We start from the raw sequence: 21,700 nt of genomic DNA on the forward strand, positions 1-21,700 counted from the left end.
TCAAATTTGTTCGAGATCCCCTTAAAAAATAAAGATAAAGACAAATATTTATCACCTAAAACTATTCTAAAACAATTTAAAATCCTAATTCATCAGATATAAAGTTCAAAATTTTGAAATGATTATCCTCAAAGCTACGTTCAGTTTGAATAAAAGAGAAAAATCTTGTTTCAGGCAAATTTAAGATTTTGTGTGTTTATGGAAAAGCTTCAGTTGTAAACTATCCCTTCGGCTACAAAATTGATTTATGGTACTCGCATTTCTACCTACCAGACCTCTCTGGTACAGAGAAAAGAGATGTTATAGTTCAGCCAAGTTGGTTTGAGCCACCATAAAATCATAAAAATTAGACGGCAATCGCAACCGGACAGTTTGCGGTATTTTGTCATTTATGACGAGACATCTGGCCTGTTTAGGGATGCTGTTCTTATCGCAGGGTGCAAACTTGAGCAAATAAACCCTCATTATGTGCACTTAAGAATCTTTTGAAACTGTCCCGTTGCGGTAGCCCGCAAATTTTTATGCTTTTATGGTAGCTCAAACTAACTTGGCTGAACTATACTGCTAAACAAGGATAACATGTTTCGAATATAAAATTTTCCAAACACGATTTCTCAAAAACTATTAACTTTAAAAAAAATCTGTTTAGTCGACATTATGTAAAATTAGTCTACACATGTGGAATGCTAAAAATTATTTTGCTTTCAGCCAAGTTTACGTATTTAATTAATCAAAAAGTCATTAAAAAATCATTTCACAAAAATTATATATAGCATTCAACATAGTGCACGTTGAATAGATTCATATGCAAAAAACAGAAAGCAATTTACTCAAATAGTTTTCGAGTAATCGTGTTTGGAAAAATACATTGAATTTGCCCTATACTGAAATTTGTTTGATATCCCCTTAACACTGAAAATTGAAGAGCCATCACGGCATTGTCTAAACTAACCTTACTTTTTAAATTTACTTGTGCGTGAATGGTGCTAAAGGTAAGCACGGACCAAAGCAATTTGCTTTGGAAAAACATATTTGCAGAAAAAATGTTAGTTTAGGCACAAAGCGACAGATCATCATTTCACAGTCACACAACCTTCGAAACTTCGAGTGAGAAATTTTTCATTTTTAATCAAATTTAATCTCAAGGTTCGGAAGAACGCGGAACACCCAGTACAACAGAAAAATCTTTTCAGATTTCATTCTGTATACAGTGTTATCAAACAGTACGTCAGTCAAAAACTAGTCACAACAAAACATTTAAGAAACATATTTCATTTGGTCTAATTCAAAAGCTTTCATTTAAGTCCATTAAAGATACCTAGTTGATTTCCGAGGTAAAAGCTTCCAGGCGCCGTACAACTTTGGCAAAAAAATTCATTTCCCTCGAACTCGTAGTTTTTACGGTACTGGGGTCCCTAGAAATATTAGCGGCGTCTTGATTCCTTTCATCTGCAGACACCATCTCTTCTTCAGTAGAAGCCATGTCCGTTTTTTTTGCAAGTGGAAACCGTTTTAATAAGTCATCGTCGCTGTCCGAAGATTCTGCGAAATAACATAGAAATTTTTATCTACGTTATATCTCGCTCTTAAACGATGCTTAAGCTGATAAATTGATGTGTTCAATTTAGTGAAATTTTAAAATTTGTACCTTCAGTCGCCTGGTTGCGGTTGGCGGGAAAGAAACTGCTCACGACGCATACATCCATTGGCGTGCTTGGCGTATGAGCTTCTTGTACTATTTGCAGATCACATGTTGCTATTTTTTCTGATTGACTGCGCCCGTCGGTTTTATCTGCACCTAATACTTCAATCAATAAAAATGACTGATAGGTAATAATTATATTAAGAGTGTTTTAAACAACATTTTTCCCACGCCAGAATGTTTAAACGCGAGAACGTACTGCGAACGTTTAATTTCCTTAAGTTGATTAGACGTAACTAAAATACGAATGCAATACAACGTTTCATCTACAGTTAGCAACCTTAGCAATTGTATAAAGGCACAAGTACTGTTAAAATTCGCTTATACACTGCTCCGCAAAGTCGACTTACAGATTTAAAACGAACTACGAACTTAACAAAACTATTAATTTTATAGAGCGTTTAAAGAACAATCCAAAAATTCAAATTAATGTGGTAAAAGAGCATTCTGCAATACTCTCAAAACTAACAGTTTCATTACCTGATTTAACACAATTGTGGCAAAAAAATCGCTAAATAAGAAGAATACTAACTTATCAGTATACAATTTTTGGGAATAAGTGTAGTTTCTAATTGATTTGCTTTAATAAACAAGTATAAGAATCCAGTTCTTAAAAAAAATGTTTTCAAATTTATATAATAGAGAGAGGCCTGCCATTCCAAAACGTTGCCAATTTAAGCAGAAATTGGACTTCTTTGAATTTGTGTTGTATACAGGATGAATCCGACTAAAGTGCAAAGATTTTAACCCCAATATCAGATAACGCAGTTTGACACAACAACCAAATTTCGCGTTCCAAAACGTCACTGTTTCCGAGAAAAAAAATGATTAAAGTTTTCGGCCGAAATTAATGTCAAGGTTATCGAAAAGATGGTCATAAAAACGCTTTTATCGTTCCCCTCAGTTTAGCAATAATCGTGGTAGAGAAATTTGAGTTTTACGCTGCCAAATTGTTCAAATTTCGATTATTTTAAGTTAGATTTTTTTAATCTTTGCCAGTGGTTTCTTCAAAAGTGTTGTGATAAGCCTAGAGTTAGAAAAAGTGTTTTATTTATGTGTGAAACAAAATTTACGCGTGATGGATGACATTGTCGATTGTCCAGTAGAGAGCATTTGCTCATTTTTCGTAATAACTTCAAGAAACTTTTTTATTATTTTGTTTCTAATTAAAAATTCAGTTTAGTCCACAAATCGAGTCGGAAAAAGTCACCTAACAATCCAATCGAGATAAAGATTGGTCCATTTTAAGGCCCCATTTATTTCAAACTAATTTTTTGCCATACTCAATTTTTGAAATGTGTTCTGCCTTTAAAATCTGTAATTAAGTAAATGTTAAACACATCCGATAACAGCGAGAGTAAACGTTTTTTGTTCGAAGGGTTTTTGCAATCTTTGGGAAACAGTGGTTTTCTCCAAAAGAGCGGCTAATTTCAATGATTCTGTGCGTTCTGTGTTTTGTTCTGTGTTGAACTGTCCGCCGAACCGATGTCAAACAGACAAGATGGTTCGTTCATTTGAACCAGTACAGAATGTTCATGAATTTATTTTATTTTATTTATACTTCAAGTTACTTAGTACGTGGATATGTCTGGTATGTTAACTTTCATTAATATCCAGAAAATTCAATTCATAGAATGAAATTAAAAATTCAAATTTTCAGGTAATAACTCTGACCAAATTCACAAAAATACAGACTTGCCGGTTATTTCAAAAGGGCAAATCCACTCACAGAGATAAGAAACGTATCTATTGCATTCATTGACGCCAGTTTTCATACAATGATTCTGTAAATTTCAATGCAGGAAATAAGTATGTTCATCTACATTTATCACCATCTTTATTAAAATTAATCCACATTTCATGTGTTATTTACCTTATTAACATTATGATAAAAAATTAGTGTTCAAATTAAAAGAAATGGAGTAATTAAAACTGTTTGGTTATCACCAAATGTAGCAGTCCGTGTGGTGGTTCGGCGTTCCAACCAGCTTGTCCGCCCGAATCGGAACAGAGGATTGTGTAAACCAAGGATGCAATAGTATTTGCAAATTTTCTGACCGCAAAATATGGTGCAATAACTCAAATTCCATCGTAAATCAAATTCTGTTCTCTCTAGAACGCACTATGGAAATCAGGCTTAATAACGTTGCTTAATTCGTAAATATCCATTATTCCACTAGCAGCACAAAGGTTTCGTAAAACACTATACAGAACAAAAGATGATGATCATGTTGCAGCTAATTCTTTCCAGAGTCCAAAATAGCAACTAAAACGACAAAATACATATGTGCTTTTTTAATATAGAAACTTTCTTCTTTTTAGGATCAAACTCTATTCAGTTAAAATTTTAAAATATTTTATTGTTAGAGATGTCTTTACAGTTATTGATATTCTGTATCAAATGAATACTTTAAACCAAATTTATTTCACTTTTAAAATTACCAATTCTTAGCTTTATAAAAGATTTTTTAATGTTGCTAGATTGTAAAGCTCTTAATATTAGCTGGCTTGGTTACAGAGACCAGTGAATGTAAAATTTTGTTAGAAAATGTTGAGCAGCATTGCCAACATAAACCTTTGAAAAAATCCGTCTTGTAAAAACGAATAAGTTTAGATTAATTTTGCTTTAATTTCTAAGATAATTTAACAGAAAAAGACAAAGTGTGTCCACTCGTAGACGCCTTTTATTCATCACCCTGTGTAAGCGTGGTAAATAAACCTTGTAAGTTTATTCTGGATAAATGTGTATCTGGTCGTCATTATTCGTCGTACGTTTATCGCCAATTCATACTAGCGATCTGACATTGAATCTGGTAATCGAACCGTTGCTTGGTGTATTGACTCTTTGTACTAGCTGTTTGTTATCTGTCTTATCTCGATCGACTACTTTATATACTTTATAGTTTATAGTATTGTATGTATTAGCATATAGTTATTTGTTCAATGCAATCTAATTTGATAACTAGTAATAAGTACCTTCGCTATACTGGCCGGCGAGAACGACGTCATCCCCGACGGTTACATCCATTGTCGAGCTTGATAAATTGGATTTTTGTTCGACATTCAGCTGACATTTTGTGTTTTTTTCTGATGGACCATATCCCTCGCATTTATCTGTAATGTTTTTATCATTAAATATTGACCTAAAATTAATTGTATAAAACTCAATTCAATAAAAATTTTAAATATCAAAAGATCTTTCACATATCGATAGTATTCTGCGAAGCGCATTTTCTATCACACATAAAACTTGCACAAAGTTCACCATTTCGAAGATATTTCCTATCAAACCTCAAGCACTCATAGCAAACATTAATGCGATGCGTTCGCAAGACGCAATTTTTCATAATAGATGCATATTAAAAGTTCGCCGCTTCAAAAATATTTCCTGTTAAACTTTAAACATACATACAAATTATTAAGCTGTAACTTGAGCCAATACTACAGGCATCCATAAAAATGATTTAACTGTCTTACATGAATTTACCCTTGACCCGAAAGAGTTTGACACTGAGAACCCTAATTACTGATTTAGCGATACAATCAAAAGTGTACATAACTCCAGTACAGTACAATGAATCAAACACAATATATAAGTCGATACACCTCAATTTTCAGGTGTCGGACTATAACTACTAAAAAACAGTCTTCAGAAATTATTTTTCGCATTTTGATGTCAAGTAATCAGATTCAGCTTGGGTGTTTGATTGTTCAGGCCGAGGTTCACACAAAAACAACGTCGACGGAAAATTTGGACTTAAACTCAGTCCACAATTAAATAAAATGAGAAAATTATGAAACCAAGTCTCATACCCCAGTCCCTAGCATTAATCAATCAATCAATAAGAGTTAATAAGATATACCTGTAAAATGCTGTCTTTTTGGTGCTACTATTGACGTTCCACTAGTGACAACTTGCTGTTTCTCGCCACTTCCGACAAGCAATGAAGCAGCTGATTCTAATTTCTGAAGGACAGCCTTCTTGTTTTTATTGACACCCTTTCGCCTCGTCCAGCTGCTCCTCCCCTTTCTCGGCATTTTCACAACTAAAATAATGTTTCATTACATATGCATAAAGCGTGATTCTTATTAATATTAATCAAGGTGCGTTGACATTTTTTGGACATGTGTGTTTTTACACCATAAGATTTTGAAGTTATACTTCATACCAATTGATAGTGGGGTTCAAATGTCAAACTTGACCCAAAATTTGGAGGAATGTACTTTATAAGGACATTTATACACCAAAAGTTCACGACCGTGTCTGACAGCCCTTTGGCAGAAAAGTCATAATTTATAAACCTTAGCAAGTGACTTACGTATTTATGGAAATTCAAAGTTGTTTCATGATTCGAATGGTTTTCAAAGAAGGTTGATTCCGTTCCTAGTTGTTGGCAATCAAATTATAAAATTTTTGAGACCCGCAGTCGCATGGTTGATATACAAGGTAATTATAAATGTTTCTAGCATCAAGGGAGGCTCTGGAATTCCTGTCGCTTTGTTTTCATAGTGAATATGACTATCTTGAAAATTATTTATAATGTTATTTACATCAATGACGTTTCAGTTACAGTTTTGTGTCCAATTTTTCGATTTTCAGGTTTTAAACCACAGCTAGAACAGTTTATTTCTCAAAACTTACTTTGCTCCATGATTGAGGTAAACTGCAAATGTCAGTTAAAAAGTGGAAAGCCACATTTGTAATGAGCGGCAAACTTCTTTGACATTTCATAGTCACCCTTGATGCCAGAAACATTTATAAACACCTTGTATTTAGGTTTCCAACATAGAAGTAGTGGTTAGAAGTGAAACACATGGAAAATTCATCTAGTCTTTTTAATGCTTTAGTCAACTATAATGTGTTCAATTCTAGCCACCTCAACCATCAACGATTTCAAGTTGTTTTAGCGTAAAGAATAAAATGTCGTCGTTTTCGTATGATCAATTTTCATAGCATTCATTCCTAAGCGCAGTTGCACACTAAATCAGCACAGAACTTCCCATTGCAAGAAAGTATAACAAAGTTGTAACCTTCAAAGATGAATTTTTAAGATTTTTGGTAAACAGTTTAAACAGTGTTTTCCATTATCAAAGTCCCCACCTTTTTAACGATATCGCAAATGTGCACCAAACAGACTTTGCAATAAGCAAACTATCAAACAGAAAGAAACTGAATATGTCCTAAAACACACTAATCATTCGATTTAGGTTTCTTCTATAGTGAAACTATTATCACTATACAGTAGTTCCTGGTGGCCAGATAATATTCCTTTGTAGCAATTTAACTCTCGTTTAATAGTTTTGTGCTCTAAAATTTTAAACAAAATTAAAACCCTCATGGAATCTCATAAATGTCAACTTACACATTCCTACTGGACAAAGAAAGGTCGAAATAGGTTTTTCTAACATTGGTGAAATATCCATTCACAAAACATAAAAATCAAGTTACCTTTGATTTCTGTAAAATCAGAGTGTACTTTTCAATCATCATTTCATGGGACTGTACTTTGAAGTTTGTTGTCAATGTCAGTTCAGTTTGTTTAATTTTAGTGTACCTTAGAGAACTTTTTAGTGTCTTGTTGAAACATCCCAATGCAGAAATTATCTATTTCTTACGCTTTCTTGCAGAGTGAGTCGAAATTAAAGATTTTATTTTAAAATTTTGGCATTATAATTGTCAAATGTCCATTTGGTTACCAATCTCACCAACTGTTCCTTTTTGGGGTTTTTTTTATCGCCAACCATAGTAACTTTTATGTTTTGTGAATGGATATTAAGCATTTTCATCCGTCAACAGTCCATTTCTTTAAAACCAGAAAATTTCAACTATTCAAACTGACAGCGTCATCCCCCTCTACACTGAAATGAGCAGGCTGCATTCTGTTAACCCTCTTTGTAAGTTTGCGCCCCAATGTTTGCATCTCTGATTTGATCATGCGCTTGTGTAGAGTTCAAATCATTTATGAAAGCATTTTAAATAATTCATTTTTTAGGCGACTTAAACTTAAAATACATCTATAGTTATCTATATATCTATAGTTATCGACATTACCCCAATTTTAAAATTTTTTGGGAAAAATCAAATCGACAAACTGCTGTAAGGTGCAACAAAGACGAGTTGAATTATTGAAAATGAACATGTCTAGCAATTCATACAAATTGCGCATGCCGAAACTGCAAATGTAAATAAAGAAAATATAAACTTTTCTGAAGGATTCATAAATATTTACAATTATTCAGTTGTTATAAATGATTAAATCAATAAATCATAAATAAAAATTAATTAACTTGTAAACTTAATGATGTCGCCTAAAAAATTCTGTGCGCATCACAGCCAAAAAGTGCCATTTTGCCCTCGCCTTCATTCTCATCAAAAAAAGGCTCGGCCAAAAAAGAAACACTTTTTGGTCTTGGTACACAAATAACTATTTTTGTGCAGTGAAATAGTATATTATGAAACGCGTTTCATAATGAACATTTTGCCGCACGCACGTTTTTAAGACACGACGAGCGCAGCGAGTAGAAAGTGCGGCAAAATGCATTATGAACAAGTATCATACGCTATTTTTTCTATTTCGCCTTATTTTAAACGAAAAAACTTGATTTCGAAATCTAGGGAATTTTAGGGCAGTTGGAATTAACAAAATGTTCGGGAAAAAAAAAAACGAAGTAGCCAAATCCAATTTCAGTCAGTTTCACAGGTGTGACGTTTTGAGGTTACCGGAGCGCAAGGGAATCAAGAGAGCAAAGATGTTGATCATGATCATGATGGTTCTCTTGCATCTAAAGAGTTTTTCTCCGATGAATTATTAAGCCAAGTACAACAAGAAATAATAGTGTATTGATCGATTTATCATGGTTTATCAAAACCAAAATCTAAATTGTCAACGTTGACGGCAGATTGACGGTTTGTCTGCTGCAAACCTAGGAAAAATATAAGTTCCTGGAAATATTGGCACGGGATTGGTCCATTACGATACCGAAATACGCTCAAACGCGTATCGAAATGCCTTCATTATGAACGCGAAATAGAAAAAAATTATAAAAAAGGAGATACTGAGTGGGATTTTGGTTCTACTACGATACGAAGACGACACGATGTTTGTATGGCAACACAAAAAATATCGTAATAGGTATTTTGGTTCTCGATTTTATCGTGGCTCAACGATGCGAGCCACGATGTAAGCTACGAGTTTTTATCGTGTGCATTGCAGATGTCGAGGGGTTTTTTAACCCCCATCTTGACAGAGCGCGGTCTTTTTAGCGTCGTTTGTGCATTGTGGGAGTTTCATCCACCAGTTTTGCCGCCACTTCGCCCACACAAAGACGCATCAAGGTAGTTGTAATTAAAAACAAATATAGGTAAAAACTGTATAAAATTACAACATATCAACAATTCTACAATGTTTGAAATGTTAATTTAGATGGACAAAGGTAAAGGAAAGCAACGTGCCGGAAAGTCACTGCCTCAGCAAAAGAGCCTGATGGTCGACTTTATGCTAAAACATCTAGCTTTCGCTCGCCATCAGGACTCTGATCCCGCCAAAGTGTTCAACCCTTAGGAAGAACTAACCGAAAGCCTGAATGCGTCTGGCGGGGCCCGGAAGGACAAAAAGCAGTGTTCACGGGTTAGTATGGTCACCTCTTAAATCCATAATAATTTTGTATGAATTTTAGTGCTGGGGGGACTGGAAATCCTCGACGAAAGCGAAAGCCATGGTATTGAGGAAAAAGCAGGGACAAACAGAAGGTGCTGGCCCCAGTGAAGATCCAGATTTAGTTTTACTAAATCAGCTAGATCTGAAGATCTTGCAAATCCTGGAGCCAGACTATGCTGAGACCGTAGAGCTTGGTTCTCAGGTAAGTCTTCTCATGAAAGTTCCATTCTTGCAAACTCTACAAATGGACCAATTAACTATTATTCTATTTCAGTTTAAATAACATTTTAGGTTACTTAAATAGATTCATGAAATAATTAAAACGAGTTTAATTTTTGTTCACACTTACATATGTCTTATAGAACATCCTTGTTGAACCTGCCTCTCAACACTGCGCGGGGGCGGGGGCCCTTCCAAGTTGTGCCGGCAAACATCCTACTGTAATAATTGTTTTATAGGAAATATTCCTTCCCTCAATAACATTCGTGTCTTGTAGATTTCTCCAGAGCCGCTTCCAATCCCTCTCCCCCAATTACCATCCAGAAGTAGGGCAAGTCCTGGGGCCAGGAGAGCCCCCAAATGAAGACGGTCCGAAAAGCCCGAAGACAGCAGATACGCTCGAAAGATTGGCCAAAACAAGTGAAACATTTTTAGATCTATTTACAAAATTTGTTAATAAATAAAAACTTACCAACAATTTCGTTTTCTTTCAAAAAGCAACCTCACACGTGATGGATGGAATAATTATTTTTTATTGCGCTTCTACAAGTTGCGAGAAATTGTATTAGTCTGAAGAAAACAACCAACAATCCTTTTTTTGCACTGTATTTTTTTAATGTTTTAATGTCATTTAAACTTAAATTCTGTTCAAAGAAATGCTTGCTTTATAAGCAAAAGAAAGGCAATTGAAAGTGATCTGATAAATCTTGAATTATTCAACATAATTCTATGTTCATCTGCAACACAAAAGACACGAATGTTACGAGAGGTCTGTGCTCTTTTTAAAAATCTGCATTTGCGCACAAAGTATCCGACATAATAAAAAATGGTAGAAATTGGTTGTGTGCACATGTTGATTGAAGAAGAGGAAATCAGTAAGTAGTATTGTTGCAGAAGTCAAATAGAATAGAGAAAATACGAACAGGTAAATAAGGAAGCAATATTAATTAAAATAATTGATGTACGAAAGCATCAACTTTCGGAGTCATTTAACCGTGTGGAAAATGTCACTTTCATATGGGGTCGTAGGAAAAATATGATTATCGATGACCACTATAAAATATGCCACATTTCATACAGTTTTCTCGTAGTGAAAATTTAAAATTGCAAACAATTTCAGTGCGAAGACGAACGAAGCGCATATCCGTGTGCAATGAAAATTTTGAGATCTCTGATTGGCCGACAACGGTGTGTTTTTATATTGCACACAGGTTGACGCAGATCGGGCATTATCGGTATCTAACTTTCGGCGCAACGGCATAATTATTTTGTCCGCAGCTAGGTGCTCTGCCGAATCACATTTTAAGTTTTAACTTGCCCAGAGATAACTTGACGTGTTTTTGCACCGTTATTAGCAAGTGGAAGAGGATAAAATATAAACTTTAATTAAAAAAATAAATATGAACTTAATATAACTATTAACTATTAATATAATTAACTTAAATATTAATTTTTGTGATCGTCGGAAAAATATCGTGTACAACACGCGTTGAAAATTAATTTCACTCTCGTTTGCTTAAGCCACTCGGCTACGGCTCGTGGCTCAATTCTGCAAAACTCGTGTGAAATCTTCCATTTTCAACACTTGTTATACAATATACTAATACGCATGCGACCAATGTAATTTCAAATCGGAAAATTTTGACATAACGAGTGCACATGTGCAAAATTGTAAACAAGAAGAACTAGAGACAATTTCCAGTAAGTGAAACATGTGAAAAAATGCTGTACCTATAGTTTTTTAATTAGTGTAGGTCATAATGAATCTGAAAATTCAGAATTTGTTTGGAACTAAAGTAACCCAAAAGGTATAAGGCTATATTACAATAATAAAAATTTTGACCGTCAATTATCATCTCTTTTGTACCCTTATCGGCAAGCGCGTGTCCCAACAATAAATCATGGTTTGCCTAAACTTACCAAAACCGGCTTAAAATATTTTAGTAATCATTAAAATTAGGATTTATCTGCGGTGCTAAATTTACCATTTATTACATTGTTTAAGAAAAACAATAGAAATTTTGGTAATCTGCGATTAAGAAATAATCTCTTTGGCCAAGTTTGATGTAGTTCATGTACATGTTTCCATAATTTTTAAATATTATTAAGCCGGGACTGATCGAAGTGAGCAAAGTAAGCGCTGCGGTACAACCAGATGGTTTTACAACTCTGGGATGTTTTCTAGTGTAGACAAGTTAACTTTTACACGATGGGATAATTTTACTGCTGCTATATAGCCTTATACCTTTTGGGTTGCTTTATCAATCCACTAAATTGTTGTTGTCAATCAGATTTGGTATGGAAAAGCAGTTTAGTAAGCCACAAAAAAAAGAAAAAGCAGCTATGGGAACATGTAGCTAAAAAAATGATAAGTGCCGGAAAATACGATGTCCAACCTGTGATAACAAATTTAGAACAACTATGACGACGTACAGGAAAATTAAAGACAAAAACAAACAAACTGGCACTGGTGCAACAAAGTGGCCTTATTTTGACCTAATAGATCAACAATATGGAGAAAAACAAGCAGTAAACCCCCATCCTGACCTACCAGCAAGTTCTTTAAAAGAAGAAACCAATGGCAGTAACCAAAGGAAACAAGACTAACATTGGAGACAAACAGACTGATGATACAGAGGATGATCCGAGAGAAGAAAACAATGACAAGACCAAGACTGAAATCAAACCTGAAGTAATTGATTTAGAGTATTTCAAAAAACAGCAGAGTTTTGAAAAGACAGAGAGCTACAACCACTGCCCAATTGTATACAAAAAGGATGAAATGGGATATGGAGATATGAGGATATGAGATATGATCTTACTTCTGTAGATAACTTAGTAATCCTAAAATGTCCTCTAAAATCTATGTCGGATAATTCTTTAAAATATGCTGTTTTTGTTAATATATCGGAACAAATTCTTTCTTGTGGTGGTACTTCACCATCGTCGATGTCCTCATCTGATGAAGATGTTAGAGGTCCTCCGCAATTAATTTAGAAATAAATGCACCTGCTGTTCCCACTAATGTTATACACCTTTTCCACTGTTCGTTCGTTTTACTATCTCTGAGTTGTGGTTTGAACTACAATCTGCTTACTGTACTCACCACACTGTTTCCGCAAAAGCGGCTCATCGATGTCACCGGTGGAATACCAGCCAATATCTCCGATGGTAACGCAGTGTTGCCATGTTGGGGGATTTTCCCCCAAAATTGGGGTAAAATATTTTTTGTGGGGGAAATTTGGGGGGTAAATATCCATGGGGTATGTTTTAGGGGAAAATTATGATAAATCAAGCAAAAACTTTATTTTATCATTATTAAAATGTCTCGGATAAAAAAACAACGTTAAAAATCTACAAACAAAGCAACCTGTTAATTCAGAAGAAGTCGTTTTATATTTCTTGGAACGGACACGTTCGGAAAGCTGCTTTGAAATAAGAGACGATAATGCAACTTAATAAGTAGTACGTGGAAACATCCTATAATTTATGTTACTGCTACAAGCATTTTCTTGGTTTATTCGTATTTCACGATAAAAAGTCGATAAATTTATTTTGCTGACAAAATAAACTTGAAATTTTTGGTTTTACTTTTATTCGAACTAACCAGCAAAGCAGCAACAAGCAGCATTTTAAATTCAGGTGCAATATTAGTGTAAAAAGGTGACATCAAAATCTTGTCTAAAATCGTTTTTTATATCAATTTTCATTGTGAATTAGACCAAACACCGCACTTGTCAGCAAAAATGTCTAAGGAAAAAACGGGTAAATATCGGAAAGCTTGGGAATCTGATTCTTAACTGAAAGGTAGGCGAAACTATAATTTTAAAATTAGCTAATTTATTTGGTATAATTTTACATGTAGCGTGGATTATTCCAATGGTTGGTGACGATAGCAAAGCTTTCTCTAAGTTTTGTAAATGCAGTTTGATTGCGCATAAAAAAGATTTACTTCTCCATGCCAAATCAAAGAAACACAAAAATTCAGAGAGCGAGTCCCAGTAAAAAAATAACTGAGTATATTAAAACATCGATTACTACAAAACGGAAGATTGTTGAATTAAAAATAGCAGCATTTATTTGTGAACATGCCTCAATTTCTACAGTGGACCATTTAGGAATCCTAATTAAAAATCATCAGAGGTTCTCAATGATATTAAACTTCACAGAACAAAGTGCACAGCTTTGATTTTAAACGTTATCGCCCCATGTTTGTTAAATAGTCTTATATCGGATGTTGGAGAAAATAAATTTTCATTAATCATCGATAAAAGCACGGCAATCGATAATTCTAAGATGATATGAATTATGATCAAATACTACAGCAGTAAACAAAACAAAATTGTCACTACATTTTACAGACTTCTTGAACTGAAAAGTGGCGATGCCGCTACAATATTTGTAGCATTGTCTAATCAGATAAAAATTATAAAATTATCTATAATTTGAATATAAAAAAATTACTTTGAATGGGCGTCGATGGTGCTAATGTTATGGTTGGAGCGCACAACTCGTTGAAATCAATGTTAAAGGCAGATAATAAGGAACTTGTAGTGGTTAAATGCGTATGCCACTCTTTACAATTAGGTGCAGAACATGCATTTCGAGTATTACCGACCCACCTAGATTATCTAATCAAGGAATGTCACAACTGGTTGTCTTGCAGCACGAAGCGTCAAATATTGTATAGTGCAATATACGAAACGTTAACGGGCAAAAAGCCTTTAAAAATTGAGGGACATTCGGGTACAAGATGGTTAGCTCGATACAATGCAATTGTGAAAATTTTGGAGCAATGGGACGCCCTTAACTTGCATTTCGAAATAGCACGAAGTACTAAGTGCTACATGGCTGAACATCTATATTTGATGCTCATTGACAAAGACAATTACTTGTATTTAACCTTTCTAGCCTGGGCGTTAAAAGACGTAATTTCGGTAAACGCATTATTTCAAAAAGATAATGTTGACCCGCTGCAGCATATGGAGGACTTAAATGTTACTTAAATGTTACTTCAAAATAAACTAGCAATTTTAATCCCACCCATAAGGCTGCAGAAAATTTACGGTGGTGATTTGGCCAATTTTCATTTTGAGGATTTTATTATGAAGATTGAGTTAATGAATTTTGGGTACTCATTTAATGAAGCGGCCATGTCAATAGAATAACATAAATTAGGAACTATTCGGACAAACTGTAAATTTTTTTTTATAGAATTGTGTCAACAAATTCAACGAAGAATTCCAGAGAATATGTCTTTATTGATCAAGCTAAATTCATTTACACCAGAATCGGCAATCTCTCTAGTTCGTCAACCAGATATTACATATATTGCTTCTTCCTTTAAAACTTTATGTGGAGATGTTGATGTCACTATCCAAGAGTGAAAATCGCTCCCAAGAGTCACTTGGATAAACTTGGACAACATGGAAATTTTTTGGATAGAAGTGTCTAAAAATGTTAATGCTGCTGGAGAGCCACGCTTTAAGCACATTTCTGCGTTAGTATTTGATTTACTTACGGTACCATATTCAAACGCATCGGTGGAAAGAGCGTTTTCTATTGTAAATATTATAAAAAATAAGTTGCGAAATCGTCTTGCCATAAAGAGTGCCGATGGTCTTATGCGGTTACGCTGGCACTTGTTGAATTTAGATTCAGGATGTACATCTTTCCAACCGTCCAATGAAATGTTAAATTTATTCAATTCAGATGTTATGTATAGTTATAAAAATGAAGATATACTAACCATGACTCTACAGGCGTTTTCAGAAATTTATTTCTTTGTTTCTTTTTTTATAGGAGTATTTAGTTTATTTGCTAATTTTTGTTGAAATGTTTTCTGTTTTTTTCACTTTCATATATTCATTTTAGTTTATAACGAGGTCCTTGATTTTTGCCTCAACGAATTTACTGATTTAGCATTGTGCCCAAATAGTACATTTTGCCACACAATTCTTTAGTACAGTCCAAAATTTCCGACGAAGTTTATCAGCTGGACCTTGTTTAAGATCTGAAATGACATTTATTTATGTGATTATATGTTTTTTATATTTATTCATGCTTGTTTTCTCAAATATATATGTATTTGCTTCATTTTATACCTGATTTATTTGGAAAACCGGTCCACGTTTATTAAGTAAAAAGCTAACTGCAGATAAGTTTTTTTTATGTATGATACAATGATTAATGTATAATAATAATAATGAATATAGTGAAATTAGTTAGGTATTGTATAAATTTTGCGAAATTGGGGGATTTGTACTAGAATTTGGGGGAAAATGCCGATGGTTGGTGGGGGAATCTACGTACAACATCTGGCAACACTGTGGTAACGGTGTGACGTTTAGAAACGCGCCTTGTCATTCGTCACATCGTATCTGTCACGGCAGAGAAACAAAATACCGAATACGATAACGAACTACCAAATTATATCCCACCCACTGTGTTTTTGCTTGGGGAAGCCTAATTAATAAAAATGTAGTCAACGACGTGCTTCAATATAACATTCAATACCATGGTTACTTAATACAGGATATCTAATATTGAAAGCACCAAGGTATTCAATATTAGCAGCATACTTTGTTTAAAATAAACGTATTTAGGCCACACAAACAAAATATTCAAATTAGCACAAAAGACTTTCGTGTTCACATTTCCGCCATATTGAACAACAGCCACTTGCAGAGAGTCAATGACCTGACATCTTGTCAAACCGCAGCCAATCACGCAGCGGTAACTAATGGCTCGCTTTTCCAACCTGAGTTACGATGGATCCAGAATTAAGCGACCCATCCAATCAATATTCGGGGCTCTCCCCCTACTTTATAAGGAAATTTTTAAAGACTAAAAGTTGCCGACATGTATGGGAGCATTTTGACAGGAATGTTATAATTTCTAAACAATGATAAAACATTTACATTTCGCGTAGAAATAACATCAAAAACTGTTGAATTCTTTCGAAAATAGGAAGTTACTTCCTTAAAAGTTAGAATGGTTTATAAACAAACATCTTCTTTGTTGCCTCAAAGTGCCTATGTATGAGTTTAGGGATACCTCTCGTACTGGACGTAACCTATCATTGCGAAGTCTTCCATGGAGTGCGGGCACTACCGCCTGTAAAGTATGCAACCTTGCACTGTGGAGGATCAACAAAAACCGTGCCTGTCCATTTAAATAACATTGCGCAAGTTGTTCACATTAAGCATTTCGATTAATTTTGGTGTTGTTTTCAATGTGTTTGAGCTAAAGTTTTATAGAATGTATTGTTTACATTATAAGTAAGTGGCACACGTATAATTTAAGACATTTTTAGCCCAAATAGTGTGAAATGCCAGCGTTTTGTGCAGTTTACAAATGTGGTAGCACTAGGGGTACAAAGGAGAAGCTTAGGTTTTTTCGAATTCCTTCCGTGAAAGACCACAGCGGAAAAGTAACGGGAATCTGTAAAAAAAGACGAGAATTATGGATTAAGGCCCTTAAACGTGCTGATTTAACAGAAAAAAAGTTAAAATATGCCAGTGTTTGTTCTAAGCATTTTATTTCAGGTAATATTATATAGTGGATAATGTTAATTATTAATATCCTTTGTACTTAAGGAAAGCCAGCTGAATTATATGAAGAGCAAAACCCCGATTGGGTGCCATCAATTAATATGGCATATAATAAACCAGTATTAAAAATGTACTTAAAAAAACGATCAGACAGGTATATAAATGGAACAAACACGAAGAAAATCTTAGATGATTCAACAGTTATTGCGACGGTAAAATATAACAAATAATGAAATTCCTCACAAGGAAATTATTAAGAATACTATTCAGTTTTTTTGCTTTGCTTACTTTATTGCTTGGCATGTTCTGCTTTATTGTGCTTTGCTTATCTTATTGCTTGGGATGTCCAACTTTACACTGCTTTACTTATCTTAGGGCTTAGCCTGCTATAACAAGTATATTTGCTTTACGGCATGATACATTGCTCAAGAATTTTATTTTATTTTGCAGAATCCATTGTTTTTCTTTAAAATACGTTTTCATAAGTTTTAATGCTTTTTTATACAGGGTGTCCCAAAAGGTGCGCACTAACTTTTCATAAAATGTTTCCTTGAATTCTTCACACAAAAATTTTGCTTTAAAAATTGTGTTCATTAATGTAGTTTTCGAGCTACACATCAATAAGTCTGACCAATGAGAGATTCTCTTAAATTAGTGTGGCAAGGTATTTTTGCGTTGCTATGTAATGTTTAAAAATAATTTTACCTAAACATTTGAGTAGACCACTCTTATCGAAAATTTTTTGACATTTGATAAGTGTTATTTAAATTGTCAAAATGTTGTATTCTGTGGGTGAATATTGTGACATGTACGCAGTGTTGGGCGGTTGTAATGGAAATTTTACCGCTGCAAGTAGAGAATATGCAGAACTTTACCCTCTTCGTCGATTACCAGACAAAAAAGTCTTTCAAAAACTAGATCGTTGTCTAAGAACGTCCACGATATGAAATTGGTCGTCCTAGAAGTTCAAGAACGCCCGAACTGGAAGAAGCTATTTTGGAACATGTTGAGAATTTTCCTGGCCAAAGTATTCGTGGTATATCAAGAGTATTTGGAGTTTGGTTGGGAGAATACTGCAAACTGAACGGTACCATCCTTATCACTACACAAGGGTCCATGCGTTAGAAGAAGGGGATTATGAACCTCGTGTACAATATTGTCAGTGGCTTCTGCAGCACAATGATAACTTTATTAATCAAATTCTTTGGTCTGATGAAGCAACATTTACACGGGAAGGAATTTTTAATATGCATAACAATCATTATTGGGCAATCGAAAATCCGCACGTTTTTAGAAGTAACAGGCATCAGCGTGAATTTGGAATCAATTTGTGGGGAGGCAATAGACTAATTGGACCTTTTGTTATACCAAATCGTATGAACCATCAACATTTATTACATTTTTTTAATAATGAACTAGAAGATCACTTGGATGAATTCCCACTAGCTTTACGAATAAACATGTGGTTTCAACTGGATGGCGCTCCTATTCATTTTGCTGTTCTAGTTCGAAGGTGGTTGGATGAAAATTTTGGCAATCGTTGGATTGGTCGAGGTGGACATGTTCATTGGCCGGCTCGATCGCCTGATTTAACTCCGTTGGATTTTTTTCTTTAGGGACATTTTAAAAATCAAGTGTATTTTACTGCACCAGACAATGTGCCAGAACTTCTCAACAGAGTGAGAATTGCTACTGATTCTGTTACATCAGAAATGTTAGAGCGTGTCCAAGGGAACATAAGAAGACGTGCAAACGCTTGCATTAATGCAACTTTGAACACCTTTTATAATAATTAATTATTATTACTTTGTGATGTCCGTGTTGATAGGTTTTTTGTTTAAGTATTATTTATCGTACAATCTTTATGTTTGCCTTTAGTTGTTCAATGTGTTGCAAATAAACATCTACCTATTTTATTTTTTCTTGTTTGCATAAAATTGATTTTGGGGAGTTTAAAACTAAACGAAAGCTTTTTCAAAATTCTTCCGACTTTTTGATAACAATAATAATTTAGGAGAAATCGTCGAATAACTGTGACAGTAATGACAGTTCATTTCTACAGTGGACCAGACAAATTACATGAGAAGTTAGTTAACACGTTGGATAGCAACTTAAATATTAAGTTAAGTTACCTTTTACTTCTTTTATGAATGGCAGCATTTCATTGGTCAAGTTTGGAGCCCTACTATTTGGAAACTATTAATCGAAACAAAATTATATTTTCAGTTTTAAGGATGGCAATAATTCAGCTGTCGTATCTTGAGAATTTAGTGCGCACCTTTTGGGACACCTGTATATCAAGGTTTCTAATCACGACGAACTTGTTCAAAGAACTGAGATATTAGAAAATGTTGAAAATACAGGAGAAAATGTTGAAAAATTACATGATGAAATAGAAATTACTGCATCTATGCAAATAGATGCAGTTCAAATATCACTGAAAAAACTGAAGCATAATTTTGATTCATATAGAGGAGATGATGGTAAAACTAAATTTTATACTGGATTAGATTCATTTGAACTTTTAAAGAAAATTTATAATTTTGTTCAGGCAGACATTTTGATAAGTCATAAAACTACCGTTCAAAAAGATGAACAACTAATTTTAACATTGATGAAATTACGACACAACTTTCTATTTACAGATTTAGGGTATAGATTTAATATAGATAGACGTACAGCAAGTCGAATCTTTTACAAATGTCTACATGTCCTGTACTATAAATTAAAATGGCTAGTATATTGGCCCAAACGAAAGGAATTACGGGCTTGCATGCCAACATGCTTCAAAGAGGCTTTTGGTAACAAAGTTACAACAATAATAGACTGCTTTGAAGTTTTTACAGAGAAGGCAACGAACCTGACAGTTTATTTTTATTTATTTACTACATTATTCTTTATACGTGAATGGGGTACTGATGGATTGTTCATCTTTGTAATTAAAGGATGTTTTAGATCTTTCGTGACGTGCAGGTGTCGAAATGGATTTAAATGCTTATTACCATACACTTACTGCTCAACACCAAAACAGATATTTATCTAAAATATCTATTATATCTGTTGACCCATACAATATTAATGTGAATTCTTGTGATACAGATTTTGCTGTTTTTCCTAAAATATTATACCCAGATATTGTAAATTATTTAGTACATATTTACAACGAGCACATATACTATGAACAAAATGTGCGCGTACAAAAGTCTTGAGGAGTACAATCAATCTGTTTGTGGCTGGGTTCGAAAAGTTGTCGTGAAACATTTTGGTGAAAATATTTTAATATTAGGAAAGGTAATGCATGTGTTGTGTAATTTAAATCAATTGTCTATTTTTTTAAATGTTGCAGTTGATGCACTCACAGAGATTGCGAGAAAAACTTTTGTCTCCATGGATAATTGCAGAAAAAAATGGAAAAGAGTGAAAATAGAAAAGCGGCTCATCGATGTCACCGGTGGCATACCAACCAATATCTCCGATGGTAACGGTGTGATGTTTAGAAACGCGCCTTTTCAGTTGAAATACGGTGAACTCGAATGTCGTAAGTCTAACTCCCTTTAACTCGAACATAATTTTTGGACGTGTCAAGCCAGAAACAGTGTTAATTACTTCATCTAAGTCGAACATAACAAATATCATATTGCACAAACAAAGGTCTCCGAAAAACTATAGGAGTATAATATAAATCTAAAACTTTATTGCGCAGATAAAACAATATTGTGACGACAGTAGGCTAGTATGTGATGAGTAGGCTAGTTTGAAATAATAATAATAAGTTTTGTTTTTAGACAGTTGTAAAAAATAACAAAGAGAAAACGTTACAATATTTATTTGCTTTGATTTTTAATACCCGAAAAATTCGAAGTTGTTTCAATTGGAAGCACAATGTCGAAGAGAACGCTTCGCACGTTAACTTTACGTGAAAAAAACAATTTAATTAGTAAAGTGTCTAAAGATATTAAAAAAAGTGTGGTTGCTAAAAACTATGGTATGCCGCACCTTGTCAACGATTTGGAAAAACAAAGACAAAATCTTAGAACCCGTTTTGATGTGGTTTAGTTCTGTGAGAGCGCAAAATTTACCTGTTAGTGGACCTTTGGTAAAAGAAAAAGCAGCATTTTATGCAAACGCCTTTGGGGCATGAAAACTTTAGTGCTAGTGAGGGGTGGTTAAACAGATTCAAAACTAGACACAATATTGGTTGAAGATTACAGACCCAAAATATTTAGAATGTAGATGAAACAGGACTATTTTTTAGATGCCTGCCAAATAAAACCTTAGCATTGAAGAATCAAAAATGTTTTCGAGGAAAACACAGTAAAGAACGTATCAATGTCTTGGTAGGAGCAAATATGACGGGTACTGAAAAGTTGAAAATGATTTGTTATTGGAAAAAGCCAAAACCCGCGATGCTTTAGAGCAAAAAAAAAGCATGGGTGACTGGTGAAATTTTTTACAAATGGCTACTAAATCTAGACACAAAATTTGGTGCTCAAAATCGCAAAATTCTCTTATTTTTTTTAGATAATTGAACCAGTCATCTTTCCGACATTCAATCTTGATTAAAATTC

The 21,700-nt window shown here is 34.1% G+C and overlaps 1 protein-coding gene across 1 annotated transcript; it reads left to right on the top strand.

The window, feature by feature from the left end:
- Positions 1-16,839: 16,839 nt before the first annotated feature.
- LOC148170712 (uncharacterized) lies at positions 16,840-17,362 on the top strand. The gene is made up of 3 exons (XM_088042243.1): positions 16,840-16,859; positions 16,951-17,126; positions 17,178-17,362. The coding sequence occupies exons 1-3, from the start codon at positions 16,840-16,842 to the stop codon at positions 17,360-17,362; spliced, it is 381 nt and encodes a 126-aa protein (XP_087898369.1).
- The last annotated feature ends 4,338 nt before the right edge of the window (positions 17,363-21,700 follow it).

The sequence above is a fragment of the Gnatocerus cornutus genome, chromosome 7 (genome assembly GCF_029298725.1).
Source record: "Gnatocerus cornutus isolate USDA-ARS CGAHR chromosome 7, icGnaCorn1.1, whole genome shotgun sequence".
Classification (NCBI taxonomy): domain Eukaryota; kingdom Metazoa; phylum Arthropoda; class Insecta; order Coleoptera; family Tenebrionidae; genus Gnatocerus; species Gnatocerus cornutus.